The following is a 15,377-nucleotide window of genomic DNA, read 5'->3' on the forward strand; positions in this document are numbered from 1 at the left end:
GGACATACCTCATCAGTCATTATAGTTGCCATTGACCTGCCAATCTCATGGTATTGTTGTGCCTTTCCAATTGGTCCCAGCAAAATAAAGAGGAATCTGCAGAACAAAAGACTACTATTATTATTAGACAACTTTCCCCAATAAACTCTCGTTACATCTGCATAGAACATAAGAATTTACTAGGCAAAAGAAGATTTATTGAGTTCGCCTTCCATCATCCTGCAAACTATATATTATATCCCAACGTAGACTGGTCAACCATAAGTAGATCGCTGTTGACCTGCCTTTAATTTCTGGCAGCTGTACCAGACTACACATTGATTTCTTCATCACTTGCTGCAGGAACAATGAAGACAGTAGGAAAAATAGGGTAAGCGATCACTGGTGTCAGTTACAATTTGATTCAGTGAAGCTGGATGGAGAAAGTCAAGCCACAGGAGTGAAACAAAGTAGTTTAGAATTGTCAGCAGAAACAGGAGATTGAATTACTGCCTTCGAGCCTCTGTCAGCGGTCTGTTATTCCTGATAATAAATGGTATACTGCTTCTTAACAAGAAAAATACCCTCACATTATCCAGCTCATGCACCAATCATATGAGGCAGCAGAACTATGGATGCATAATAATAATCCTTGCAATTGATATAGAGCCTTATCACAATGTTGAGACGCCTTAAAGCGCTTTACAGAATATACTGTAATATACTGTGAAGTGTATTTGTGGGCGAATAGTGGCATAAGACTTGACAGTTTGCGATGTGATTTTTTTCAGCACAGTTTCAAAATAAACAATATACTCACACAATAAGAACTATATAAACTTTATACAGCACAACTCTCTTTCCCTTTCAGCAGTCCCTCCTTTCTGAAGTCAAGGAATCATGTTGGGTTATAGTTGCACCGCTACCAGCCACCATCTGTTATTTTCGCTCAAGTGGTTAAACTTCATGTGTGAGTGTGGACATCGAAGACATGGATTCTCAGCAGGCTGTTCGTCAATGGACATTAAACCTCAGCAGCTCAGACATAAACCTACAGAGTTTCAATTAATCTGAAATTAAAGCCTCCTTTTAATCCATACAACATGAAAGTGAAGTGTTGTCTGACCTTGTAGGAATTGGAACTTCAGTAAGTCCTGTGAGGAGAACAGCCGGGGAGAGACGCACAAAAGCCACAATTGGTCGGTCGAGAAAGTCCAGCTCACCAACGAGAACATTGGAGGCTTCAGCCCCTGTCGGGATCTTCTTCATAAAATGGAGGTCTACCTGTCAGAAGGTATAAGCGAGAAGTGTGTAGGTTCCGCATTCTGCCAGTGTCACACAAATGTCAAAGGCATCTAACCTGAAGTAGCTCAGCAGTAGTGATTCACACCAACAGTCTCCCTAACACAATATCAGGCACCATCTGTCTCTCTTCAAGTCATTGAATCATAGGACTGTAGTATGCGTATAAAGGAGGTTTCAAATCCCTTCACATCCAAAGGATATTCAGTTTATAGGACACAAAAAATGTAGAATAGCATAGTATATCTGTCATTTTGAAAAATCTGTCAACTGAGGAAGAAAGTAGAGGTGGTAAGAGATATTATGACCTAATTATGACCTCTACCAGATCAAGCGCTCTGGGACGCTACCCTGCGTGAGCGGAGCTATATAAATGCAAGTTGTTGTTGTAGTAGGAGAATGTACAGATAAAAGTGGATATGAAATTGAAAAATAAGCTCAGTTGAGATCAGAATGTCATGCTGTAGAACTTCCACACTCCACCCCTCACCACCTATCACACCAACTAGAAAAGTTTACATTGTTGATTGTGAACTTAATGTGACTTAACCATAATAATAACCCTTGCATTTGATATAGCGCCTTATCACGTCTTCAACATGTCTCAAAGCGTTTCACAGAATATACTATAAAGTGATTGACTGTATATTTTGTGGGTGAAATGTGGCAGATAATTGCGCACAGCAGGTCCCACAAATAGTCATGTATTGAAGTGACCGATATATATATATTTTTTCTTTTTTTTAGGAATTATTACCCCAGAAAAAGTGATCCACCGACTAACAACCGGGTTCCTACTTACTGCTAGGTAAACAGTGGCATGTGGAGTAAGGAAGCTTGACTAACATTTCACCGTGCTGGGAATCAAACCCAGGTCTCTCGCTTTGAGGCAAGTGCTCTAACTACTGAGTTACAGGACTCCATAATGAGTGACAGGCCAACAAGGCGAGAGTTTTGTTCCACCTGTAGGCACACCAAGGTCAGAATGGGAGTCCTACCTTGCATATTTCAGCGCTGCTGTTCTCATGGTTGACTCCATTCTTGGCATCAAGGTGAGCTGGAACAGACATCGGAGACAACATTGGACCTGATGGGAGAAGTAAAAAAACAACAAAAGTAAGTTGCTTTAAAATAAAGCTTATTTTTAGATTCTCCATTAACAGTCTTGATTTGGTAGGCAGTTCTTTTCAAAGACTAGTGTTCTTGAATTTTAAGACTGGTTGGTCTTACAGGCTAATGGTTGGTAGAACTTTAGCCCTCGAGGCATTCCATCTGCGTTCAGCATTGCCCTAGAATCTTTGATCAGATTTCCTGCATCTGTTTGGCATGTTTCAGTGAACACGGATGGAGGTTGCGTTGCTACTGGAAGTTGATGAACCACACGTTAGAGGCACAGATTCAAATTAATCTTACAGCAATCCAATGCCAAGTCAAACTCCAGCGGTTATTTTTATCCCAACAATTTACTTTGTATTTATTTAAACCAGAGGGGTTGTTGGATCGGTTGTAGCCATGACAACCGTAAGGACACTCAGATCCTTCACATTAGCTCCTCACTGAAGGGTTTAGCACAAGAGTTACTCAATTGGACACAACGCTGAGATGATTGATTACAACAGGTTATTCAGTTTATCTTGATAAGAGTATTTAATTTCATTTAGAAGGGCATTAGCTGGGATTTGGAATGTTAACCAGCGCACAACATTATGCCTGAATGACTGGGGTTAACTAAGTGATGAAGTAAGGTCAGTGGTATTGTACACTGGTGGGTCAACTCAGTTATGCGCTGACTTTGCTCCAGCTTAAAAGTATGGGAGTGTTCTGCGCCCATCTATTGAACTATTCTGCCATTCTACTCCCTCCCAACTTCCTGGTTAATCTTTTGCTTACCAAACTTCCAAGACGACAGTTTTCTCCTGAAACTAGTACGGTATACTGTCACCAACAGTGCTAGTGGTGAGCCCACGCGGCAAATGACAGTAGGCTGTTCACACTCCCTCCATTTTTCACCCTTCTCGAATGAAGGCATGGACTCATCTTAGCTTGTGATTCTCCAGGGCTCGCTGCCCTCCAATCACTTGCCAAGTGGTCATTCTTCACTGGTAAGTTCCTTTACACAAGCTGACAATGTGACTGTGAAGGGGCAGTATGTCTTCACCTCACACCTAAATGTGATGAAGTGACCTGGTTTGTCTGCTCCCCACCGAATGGCTACTAAAGCTCAACTACGAGCTGGCTGAGATCAGCTAACTGGGCACAGACAAGAGATCAAACTTGGGATTCTCTCACTTAACTACACAAGAACATTGATCACTAAGGTACTGAATAGTCAGCTTCAAGCTCTTTTACCTGTCTTGTCCATAGAGTGAGGTTCCGATTGTTTTTTGCCCACCTCGGCAAAGGATCGGACAATTGGAATAAGGTTATTTCTCTTCTTCTCAATTTGATGGTGGTGTCTTTTCAGCAGAGCTTCGCGAACTTTCACACGCATGTTTTCATTCAGTTCCATGGAGGCCTCCTGGTGATCAAGAACCATATCTGAAAGATAAAAGAAACATTATGGAGCCTGACAGTGGCAATAAATTCACCCAAATCATTAATCCAGCAATGCTTCAGAGTGTGAACTAGGTGTGAAAAGAGAAATTCGTCAGTCTCAGTGATTCATCTGAGATGACATTCTTCCATCAACTTGCACTGGAGATTTATATTCCTGTCTACATCAGAGGTTTGATCTAGGACAGTTCCCAGTAGATGCTGCATCAATTTTATGTCACCTTGTTGAGGAAATGTACGTATGAAATGTTTGACAACTCTCCAAATAATTTGGTCCAACTTTATGAAGTTGTCTTCAAATGCTACATCTAACAAATGGACAGGCTTTAATGAGGCAGCTGTTCAAATTGAAATTATATGTAATAATCCTTACATTCAATATAGCACTTATAAAAACATACAAATATCTCAATATGATTCACTGTTTATTGCTGTTATGTATAATGAGTGTAGTTGTAGACAAATACGGCAGCCAATTTGCGCACAGCAAAATCCCACTTGTTCGCCAGGACACTAGGAGAATAGTGACATGGGATCTTTAAGTGAACAGGCAGACAGATGGGAGCTCAGCTTAATATTTTATCTGAAGGTGAGAACTGAATAAAGGTCCTCCTTGAGGGAACTTCTAAATATTTCATAGCCAGCAATCTAACTGACCCCACGTTCTCAAGGCACCCTTTCCGTGCAACTATCGAGCCTGCATCACCCTACAGCAAAGCACATGACTATTCCATCTGAGGAAGAAATGCAGATTTTTTTTTGCAATGACAGGACTTGTACCATTTAACATCGATATATTTTATCATGATCTGTACGCAAAAAAAATGAAGAGAAAATCCAGAGAAACCTATTTAATCACCCCATTACCTTAGTGTCCAAAAACCAAGGCCTGAATGGATATTCCTGTGCATTCATTCTGAGGCTCTGTGTAGAAATATTGCTTCTACGAGCTTATACCAGTTAGAGGATGTTAGCAAAGTATATTATCAAGTCTTCAAACTGGATCTCTGTAGGTGTATTCTTTAATAACGACATACCAATTAAAGCAGGCTTCAGGCAACCCACATGAAAAATAAATTAGTTGATATCTTCCACAGATGCTGTCTCCTGTTTCATAAGGAAGATTTAATTGAATTGGTGTGGTGCATTCAGCAACGAGTCATCATTTGCTGTTGATACACAATTACCGGTGCCACTGTTATTTGAAATAGCTGTTAAACTCTGCAGTGTGTTAGCAGACTTAAGCAATAAGCTAACTTAATAAGGATGTTATTTCAGGTCTTGGAAACAATGAGAAGTCCTTTTTAATAATCCTTGATTTGATACAGAGCCTTATTACGTCTTTGTTGATGTCTCAAAGCGCTTCACAGAATTGACTGTTTATTTTGTGGACGAAACATGGACTGTATATTTTTAGCTTTCAGAACTCAGGAGGACCAATTTAGCCTTGTGAGACTGCCAATTAAACATGCCATTGTCAATGAATCTCAAGTACCGAAGCGCATCATAAAATTCATACATTTCCACTGACCTCTAGCCAGCAGGACACAAATTTAATGTGAAGAACTACACAAGGCAGGAGGGGAGATATTACACGGACATCATTTGGGTCCAATAATAGACTTGGATTGCACTGGAGGGAACATTTTAATATAAGCAGAACAGTGCCGACAGAGCTCTATACATCACCCCTGGATAGAGAGTAGATTTTACTTCATTTTTGTTTCTGAGACAATTCTAAAATTCAATTCATGCAGAAACTGGGCTTGAATGTATTAGAATTAAAATCTGCTGCAAACTCTCTGCTCTTTGGGTTAAAAAAGGTTCTTGCCTCTGCATTGTAATTATGGACATACAAGCTTTAATTAAAGATTTTGCAGCTCCAACCTGGGTATAGTTGATGGACATGGATTTCATTGGCAACGGCATGAGAAAGAATCAGAAATCCCCCAAATCTCTGAAGAAATAATGCAGCTCACAACAGGGCAATAGCAACAAGGGGCCTATAAAGCCATACCTGCAATCTCCTGAATGCTGTTCGCTCGCATGTCCAGCAAGATTGTACCATTAATGATGCAGCTCCGCAGCTCAAACAGGCTGTGCAATGACAGGGTGGCCACGTACGGTTTGCTCCAGCGGTCCCCGCCGTCCTCCACATCTTCCTCAAACTTCAACCACCTGCCAACAACCCAGTACTCACTTTACAACCAAAGCAGCTGGCTGGAGAACTTTTACACTTGGCTTTTAAATGGTGCAGTTAAGGTTAGATTCCTATTTTATGTTGTGAAAATAATCCCTTTAAACAGCCCTGCCGCCTGAAGCCACGGGCTGGAAGATATGCTTAACAGAAGCATTCCCAGAGCTACATGAACCTATTGTTAGGTAGCTACAGTATGTGTGCACTGTTGTGGATGTCAGAGTCAATCCATCTACCACATTTAAACAGTGATATTGCCAGTGGTCCTCCGAACAAGGGATGGGTACATGCATCAAAAAAAATGAGGGGTGACTCATCTAGAACCGCATGCTTCCAACAATCTATAACAAGAAATATTATTTACTTGGATACACCAGAAGCAGCATCACTGAACATTTCTACATCAACAATGTATTGCCAGTTGGGATACGAGGTTTAAAATTTTGAAGTTTTAAGCGCCCTCCTGCGTGGAGGGTGCTATATAAGTGCAAGTTATTGTTGTTTAAATATAGATTTTTATAGAAATGTAGACAAGAGACAACCCTAAAAAAGGCTGACAAAAGGAAAAATACTGCAGATGCTGGGAATGTGAAATAAAGACAAGTTGATGGGAACATGCAGCAGGTCAGGCAGCATTTATGGAGAGAGGAAAGTGAGTTAACGTATCAGATCCATGACCTGAAATGTTAGCTCACTTACCTCTCTTCATAGCTGCTGGCTGACCAGCTGAGTGTTCCCAGTGACTTCTAACAAAGCTAACCTCTATCTAATTGGAAATGAAGTCAGTTCACCAAGAGGCCTTGGGATGGTATAAACTTACAGCTTTCAAACAGGAATTTCTGGTACAGCGTATTAACGAAGTGGTCTTCTCTTTTCTCCCTCCCCCCAGGATATTTGTCTCCCTGTCTTTGCTCCCACTTACTTACCTTCTCTTTTTCCCTCTTCACTGTGGCACCTGCCCTTACTGCATTACATTTTCTCTGCTGCTCCTAAAAACTCGTTGTGCTGCAGCTAAAGGCACCGAAACCATGGCACACTGCTAATAATGAATGGAACGTTGTACATGCCTTGCTGTTTCCTTCCACTCCGCATCCTCCCCCTCCCGGAAGCAGATTTCATCCAGCTCAGTGAAGAGCTCATGTGGAACATGTTCATCATCATCCTCAGTTCCCAGGATGAACTGCACACGCTGGGATGGGGTATCTACAAATAGCAAAACACTTACATACAGCTTCTTAAGAGATCAGAGAATTCCGATCCAAAGTACAGAGTCAGAGTTGGTTTGTGAATTAACAAGTAGTAACAACTAACAGTCAAAGCTGTATTGGAAGATTAGAGTAAGGGTGGGGAGGTTTGAGAGGATGAGATCAAATGGATCCAAAGAGCCTTCTGTTGTCATAACTAGATGTTGCTGTGCATTTTAAGACAAGTTCCTGAAAAGTTTGGATTTACAAGAAGATTTCACTCATTATTGTGCGAGCAGAATCTATTGTGGAGAAAAATGTAATTGACAAAATATTGGAGGGGATTTTGACAAGCACGCACATACACAAGTATTTGCTAAAATGGTATTTTTCTAAAGTAATATAGCTGGTAAAAACATTCATTATCTTCTCAAACATTATGTCAAGATTTTACATTGCATTTTCCTCAAGGCTAAGATTTCTATCAACAATCAAATAGTGTGTAATATTCATAATCAGACTTCACAGGGATCTAGCTGCCTCCGTTATCTGTTTGAATCACAAATGGAGCCATTGACATCAATGCACCATCTATGATTTGTTAGCTGGTTGGTTAATGCTGTAAATGTTTAACACACCATGAGTAGGAGAGTCTCTTTCCTCCTGTACGGTGCCTTTCATTCTGTCTCGCTTCTTGTGCTTTGATCCATGGGTTCTATGGTGTCGATGGCTCTGTCTGCCCAAAGGCATACGCACACCAACATATAATGTCCTGTGGCCTAGAAACATGGGGAAAGAAACCATATAGATGTAAAGTATTCACAATCAACCAATTGTTATGATTGGCTGCCACATTTCACCCATAAAATGTACAATCAATTCACAGTATATTCTGTGAAGAGCTTTGAGACATTTCATGTTCACGCTGGAAAAGAGAAGATTGAGAGGCGATATGATTGCTGTCTTTAAGATTCTAAAGGGGCAAGACAATATATAGAACATGACGGGCTGTTTTGACTAGTCCAGAATAGTAAAACCAGAGGACACGGCCTGGGATTGAATGGGGACAAATTCAGGACAAATCTACGGAAACACTATTTCAGTGAACGAATAGTGAACCAGTGGACAGACTTCCTAGGAAGACAGTTGAAACAGGAAGTATTGATTCCTTCAAACACAGATTTGATCTTTTTTTTAGGGAAATAATATATTGTGGGATATAGTACATAGGTAGTTCGGGACATATGTGCATGCGACTGCCAGGAAGGTGGAAGGCGAACTAGATGGACCTTGGTCTAGCATTTCTTAATTTCTTATGTCTCAAAGATGAGATAAGGCCCTATATCAATTGCAAGAACTATTATTAATATCTTTCAGTGTCACAGAATGTAGGTTCTAACTAGTTTTTCCACACAAATTTCAGTAATTCTAATGTATAATTTGTACCTTATAAATGCTCAATGCCCCCCTTTCCAGGTAGTTTGAGTCACAAAGAAACTGAAAGGGCCTTGGAGAAGTGATGGGAGCCGAAGCTATTGATGCTACAGTGTTGGAAAGGTCATGGATTCCATGTTTATGTGCAGCAGAATGGACAGTGCAATAAGCCCTATAGGTGCGACATGTAGACAATATGTGACTCATTAAAATTAAAATCACCATGTTGGTTCATGGTTTCTCCTGCAGTGTTAGCTGACACCACTGACAGGAAGCTGTGCAATCTGGCTCAGGCTGTCAACAAAGCCCAGCTGGGCTTACCTCCCAAATGGAATATCTTGGCTATGTTGACAAGTGTCAAAAAAATCCATTCAATAGACCAAATCCTTCCCTAATCTTGTGAAAAAATTAGTGAATAATGTTTTATGCACTGGATTCAGAAATTTACGAAACTAATAAAATACAAGAACTATTTGGCATTATACCAAATCAATACTTTGTGTAAATATAGATGTTGTAACACTACAGGCTCCACTATCCCTAATACTTGATGACTAGGTAGGTAAATTCATTGCTAAGTTTGAAACTGAGCCATAAAGACCCAGAGCTCCCACGTTTAATGGTGGCTTTGCTTTTCTCGACTGGTGCAATGCTGTGCCCAATTTGGCTGCCATAGTTTGCCTCCAAAATACACTGTCACAACACTTTACAATAAATCCTGTGAAACGCTTTCAAAAACATTCTCCTGACATGAAAGGCACTATTATCAAATGCAAGGAATTTAATTTAGGATTAAATAGCATTGGCCCACTGGAGGAGGGAGATGGCAACCAGAGATGCTGCTTTTTGGGCAATGTGCAGTCACTACTTGTCTCACCATTCACTGTCCAGCCTCAAACAAGAAGGAGGCCACATGGGCAAAGCATTAGAGGGGAATGAGCAACAGTGGCTGCAGGAGAACCTACAGCAGAGGGAGTGCAGTGTGTTAGATAAATATTCCCTACAGACTTTCATGTAGCTTTCAAGTTATAAAGAGCATTAGCATTCTTTACTGGCAAACAGAAACGGGAGTCTTATGTATCCAATTTAATACATTCCCTCCAATGTGCCAAGCTTGCGATATGTTCAATTTTATTAAGAGGTTTGGTGCTATTTCTGTACGATTTGGATGTCTCTGAAGCTTGTTAGAGCTGCTTGAGGTAGGACTTTTCTCACAACTTTGTCACAGAGCTCAACATGGAGCAGCAAAACACATCATTAAGTCCGGGCTTTAGCTCTCGATTGTGTGAAAGGACTGCCATCAAAATAATTCCTCATAGAGAAACAATACAAGCAGTGGTGAGGGTGGAGCACTAATAGGACTGCAGCAGAGTGGGGGTTGGGGTGCGGGGGTGCGGGGGGGGGAGTTTCTCATCACTAAATTCCCGTTAGGTTCTTGATCTTAGAGCTCCCCCCAATGGCCCAGTGGTTAAGGCTTCTGGTCCCACACAGCATTGAGCCATAGAGACCAGAAGGTTTACTCCCCCCGAGTTAAAAGAAAGAAGATAATAGAATAAAAACAGTCAGGGTCTCATCTCAAAGACAATGTAGTTTCCCCCAGCACTGCACTGGAGTGTCGTCTTCAACCTGAACAGGCAGTCCGTTGACCTTAATTGCTGATTCATGATTGGGATGAAAGAGCAGAGGTCAGAGCAATTGTTCCAAACACAGAGTTGCACTTTTTTTTAAAATCATTACAAATATTAAATGACGGGTAAAGTGCTTCAGCTTATCACATAGCGTGAGAACACGGGGCAGCACTGTCAATTAGCAATCTCATTAATTTCCTTATTTATACATATTTTAATATATTTAAATAAAATTAAAAAGCACAATAAGAAAAGAGTGGTTGATGAAATCAGACTCAGATTGCCAATGGGAATATCATCCACAGCTCACCACCATTTGTGCATTCATTAGTTTTAGGAGTCCTGCAGCTTAGTGGTTAGAGAACTCGCCTTGCAAGCGAGAGGACCTAGGTTTGATTCCCAGGCAGTGTGAAACATTCCTCACTCCACATGCCTCTGTTTACCTAGCAGTAAGTAGGAACCTGATTGTTAGTCGATTGGCAGATCACCTTTCCGGGATTGATAATCCCTTCAAAAAACAAAAATTTAAAAATAATAATAATTTGGTCACTTGATCCATGGCTGTGTGTGGGACGCTGCTGTGCTCAATTGGCTGCCAAGCCTCGCCCACAAAATATACACTCAATTCACTTCACAGTATACTCTGTGAAGTTCTTTGAGATGTCTCGAAGACATGATGAGGCACTATATCAAATGCAAGGATTATTATTAGTAATAGTTACCTCCATGTGCGCTCTTCATACGTCAATGTCAATACTTAGTAACATTATCTAGAGTAATATGTACTTTTATGTGCCTTTCAGCTGAGATGTTAAACTGAGGTTCCATCTGTGCAATCCCATGGCACTGTTCTAAAAAAGATTTGAGTTTCTTACTGCACATCCTGGCCAACAATCCTCATATCCTGTTAGTGCCATTTACCTTCTATGGGAAAGTTAAGCAGTAAATGGCATCAACAGGACATCACTCACTCAGGTTCCTAGACAGAGTTGTGGGAAGAGAGAGGGAAAATAGGGAAACTAACTAACTGAGCATTACAGGTTGAAATTAATATTTGAACATGCAGCCCCTTCTTGCCGCTTCAAGTGATTGAGTCTCTTGGAATGCTAATGAGTCAGTGAAAGTATTCTATTTTTAAAACCGTGGGTTTGTTTGATGGGAATTAAAAAAAGATTAGAGAGAACTGTGCATTCATTAGTTTTAGGCTGAATTGGGGTACGCGACACTGAGTGGATAAATTAGCGTCAGCCTAGACCATCAGCTCAAAGTTCTGACAGATTCTGGTGATCAGCGGAAATGGTTAAAAAAAAGCACCAACAGAGACTTTAGGGTTAGGGAAAAGTCTGTGAAATTGGCTGCAATGCAAGGGGAGCCTCTCTGCTTGAGAAGACATGATCTCTTTAGCAGCTGTGTGGTTTCTGAGCTCAGGGATAACACGTGTGATGAGTCAGGATTTACAGATTATAAACCATTACCTTCTAATTCTTCTTTTTCATAGTGAATGTTGAGGATTGAGCTGGTTCCGCCTTGGTCCACTACAGCTTCTTCATCATGCCTCTGCTTGAGAAAAAGAAAACAGTGTCTCAGATGCCATTAGTGTTGCACTCAATCTTTATAGATTTATTACAATTTCATCTCCCTCTAAAAACTCTTCATAACGTCCAACTAACTAGATTACTTGGAACTCTCTCACCAATCCCTCCGCCTCACCCCCGTCTTCCCCTTTTTGATCACGACTTAGGTCATTTTAGATCACCTTCCTCTTCGACCGTGCTTACAATCACCTCCTTCATGCCCCCCCCCGGCTTGGCATCAGACTCCGCCACTGCTAAGGACTCTGAAATGGTGGCCCGGGTGAAGGGCGCTATATAAATTATAAATATAAATCCAAGTTGTTGGATTGCAACAGGAGCAGGACAGGAGATAGTGGGAACCTGAAAAGACAGATGTTCATTTCAGTTACCATCAAAAAAAAGTTTGAAGGTGAAAGACTCCTTCACAGAAACATTATTGGGTAAACCTTTAAAAGAATGTGTTTAATCTCTGTGTTGAAGGCCACAGCACACTCATCTGCAACCAGTGCAATTAATCATAGGCTGCTTTGCAAATTAGGCACATGCTGGATAGGAATCTAATTAAATTAGGTTAGGGGCCATGATACACCTTAATAAGCAAGGCTGAATTGAATTATTCACTCGCACAGTCCATTTTGTATTGGTGAACTATTGATGTAAAACCAGAGTACAAGAATGGACCGGATAATCTTGTGAGAGTTATTCGATACAAAGGGTCCTTTAGCTTCTGGAAAGGGTTCACTCTGGGCCCGGGCATCGCGCTCACCTTCGTCTGCCTGGAGCAGGTGAACAAGTTCTACAAAAATTATATTTCCTGGATCAGGGAAGTATGCAGCAAATTCCAGTCAATTTAGACCCCCGTTATTCAGAGACGACCAGCAGTGTTTAGCTTAGGCAACAAGAATAGGCACGGTTGTTGGTACAGTATCTGGTTTGAAGAGAAACGTCAAGAAATAAAAAGGGCCGGTGTGTTTGTGGTGATGCTGCGTGCCGGAACTCAGAACTCAGTAAGGGGCAGAGGACCAACCACTGCCTTGTGGGGGACAGGAGGTCACTTTCAATGAGCAGGAATCATTCCCATACTCCCTCACCGAGGACCAAGTTGTGACCCTATCGCTAGCCGAGACCTATTAATCTCCATAGCTTATCTAACCTTCACAAATGTCTGTAAAGATAAAATCTAACACCCGATCTTGGTGACTGAAGCTCACCATTAATGACAGGCCTGCTCCGCCTCAGGCCACCACTAATGCCCACTCCTTCGCCATCATAAACAACCTTGAACAAAACAGCCTCGACCAGCTGACCTGCATCCCTGATGAACCAGTAATTCAACTAAGTGCCATGAGATTTTCACTCACCTCTGGTCTTGGCTGTAATTATATCACTTCTAAACTATTCTGAGCCCAGTCAACAAGTATGATTTGACCCTACTTTTCCCCTCAGCTACTTTCAGACAACAGGGAAGAGGTATTCTTGTAACTGGTGAAGAAGTTGATTAAGCATGAAGTCTTGGCCCAAATCCAACCCACTGCTTGGCAGTGAAGCCATTATGGAAAAAAACAATTACAGTCTCTAGACTTGTGCTCTAGGACGCTACCCAGCGTGAAGGACGCTATATAAATGCAAGTTGTGGACTTCTCAACCTCTTTCCATCCACAGTGTAACCTGCTCAATGCTTTTGACCCTTTTTACAGATGAATAACAATAATACTTTTCCAACATGGAATTAATTCAAGCCAATTAATCTCAGGGCGTACGAAGGACATTATTTGAAACCACCAATTATAGACTTTTAACAGAGTCCAAGTTCATCATTATTCTCCAAATTTTACCTGAGTGAACAGCAGCAGGACAATGTGTGGATTTTTGTAGCCCATTAAATAGTGCAAATGGTGCACTATTCGGGAGGACGTCCCAAAGTGCTTCACAGAACACATTGTAAAGTGAATTGACTATATTTGTGGGCGAACGCGGCAGCCAATTGCGCACAGCAATGTCCCACAAATAGTCGTAGATTGAAAATGACCAATTTATTATTGTTTTTCGTTTTTGAATAGATTAACATCACTATTCGATAAATTGGAGGCATCTGTAACTCGTCTGCAGCATAGTATTCAAGACAGTGGGAACCCTACACTCCTGGAATATGAATCACAAGTCATTATTTCCCTTCTGGTGTGCATGGCCACAAGTTGCTATAACATTAAGAGCTAAGGTCCACAGGAAGGGATGTTTAATTAGTCCATTAGCAAAAGCCTTTGCTTAGAACACTGAATCACCCAATCCAGCCAGTCAACGCTGAGCTGATTAGCAAAACAATCACGTATGCTCAGTGCACATTTCACGCGCTCTCCCATCTGCACAGGTACCAGCCAGCTGAGACCTACCGCTGGTGTTGGAGGGGGAGAGAAGAGAAATAGAAATCTCTTTGACCTTGACAATAGGTCTCATAAACAGCTCTTTCAAATGTCAACTATACTTGAGAAGTCCATGGAATAGAGGAATAATACTGGAATTGGCACCTTTCACAGTGGGAGGGCGTCTCACAGTGTTTCATAGGATTTACTGTGTGTTTTGTGGGCAAACACGGTAGAATGTGAAAATGGCAGGGGTGGGAACTGAAGGAAGAATGTTCACTGTGTTAAAGAGCTACATCATATTCAAGAATATTATATTCTATCAAGCGATAATCTGATAGTTGTAATGGATTTAACCAGCTACTGTCAAAGATACCCATTTTGCAGAGTGGGTGGACATTTCTAACGAGTTACCTGTTGGAGGGTTTTGGCTGCAGCCATTTCACTTCAAATGTGAAACCGGAGAAGGAAAAGGAGAAAAAAATGTTTACAGGAGAGAAGAAACAAAAAATTGGCAGAGAGAAAGTGAAGCATGGAGTGAGTCAAATAACAACCCTTCCATTGCCTCAGCTGACTTTGAGAGTAACGGATGTCAGCATTCACTTTTTGGCCAGTACTCTGACAGTTTACACAGAGGGGATTGAGCAGGAACGTGCTGTTTAAAATGAAGCTAGGGTTTCTGTCTCCATTTTAGTACATTGCAAAGCGTTGAGAATTTCTGGTTCCCCCAAAGACACTCCTCTCTGTCTCATTCCCTCTCGACTAGAGCTGCCTGCAGCAGAATACTGATCATTGAATATAGAGCTCAAACTGAACGACATATTTCATATTGTAAGTACAGCGCAGGTAGTATTGCTTACACAGAAGCTCATTGTGAATACACATTAAATGCAGAACATATTCAACCTATTCCTTGGAGGAACAAGCGTCATTTCACTGGGATCTGGACATTTATGTTCACTAAGACAGGTCCAAAGCCCATTTGTGTTGCATTAATTAATATTTTATCAAGACATGTTGTTATAACACAACCCAGGACGTTGGCCAACCATTTATGAACTCAGATATTCCCATCTATTAAGATTTCATAACCTGTACGTGGCAGGTCACAGGTTGGCGTGATTGTCAATAAAATCAGAAAAAGCAACAAGAAAACTTCATCTTGA

General features: G+C 41.2%; 1 protein-coding gene across 4 annotated transcripts in view; it reads right to left on the reverse strand.

The window, feature by feature from the left end:
- LOC103189979 (electroneutral sodium bicarbonate exchanger 1) overlaps positions 1-15,377 on the reverse strand; it is a 56,238-nt gene that overhangs the window by 22,541 nt on the left and 18,320 nt on the right. For 3 of the 4 annotated variants that reach the window (XM_007910574.2, XM_042344173.1, XM_007910573.2), the window contains exons 2-9: positions 11,753-11,837; positions 7,854-7,994; positions 7,099-7,234; positions 5,852-6,012; positions 3,631-3,819; positions 2,280-2,368; positions 1,106-1,263; positions 9-96 (exon numbers count right to left, since the gene is read on the reverse strand). In XM_007910574.2, the coding sequence (XP_007908765.2) occupies positions 9-96; positions 1,106-1,263; positions 2,280-2,368; positions 3,631-3,819; positions 5,852-6,012; positions 7,099-7,234; positions 7,854-7,994; positions 11,753-11,837 (1,047 nt within the window). The remainder of the gene's footprint in view (positions 1-8; positions 97-1,105; positions 1,264-2,279; positions 2,369-3,630; positions 3,820-5,851; positions 6,013-7,098; positions 7,235-7,853; positions 7,995-11,752; positions 11,838-15,377) is intronic. The other variant, XM_042344172.1, reaches the window with a different exon arrangement.

Source organism: Callorhinchus milii, unplaced genomic scaffold (assembly GCF_018977255.1).
Source record: "Callorhinchus milii isolate IMCB2004 unplaced genomic scaffold, IMCB_Cmil_1.0 Scaffold27, whole genome shotgun sequence".
Classification (NCBI taxonomy): Eukaryota; Metazoa; Chordata; class Chondrichthyes; order Chimaeriformes; family Callorhinchidae; genus Callorhinchus; species Callorhinchus milii.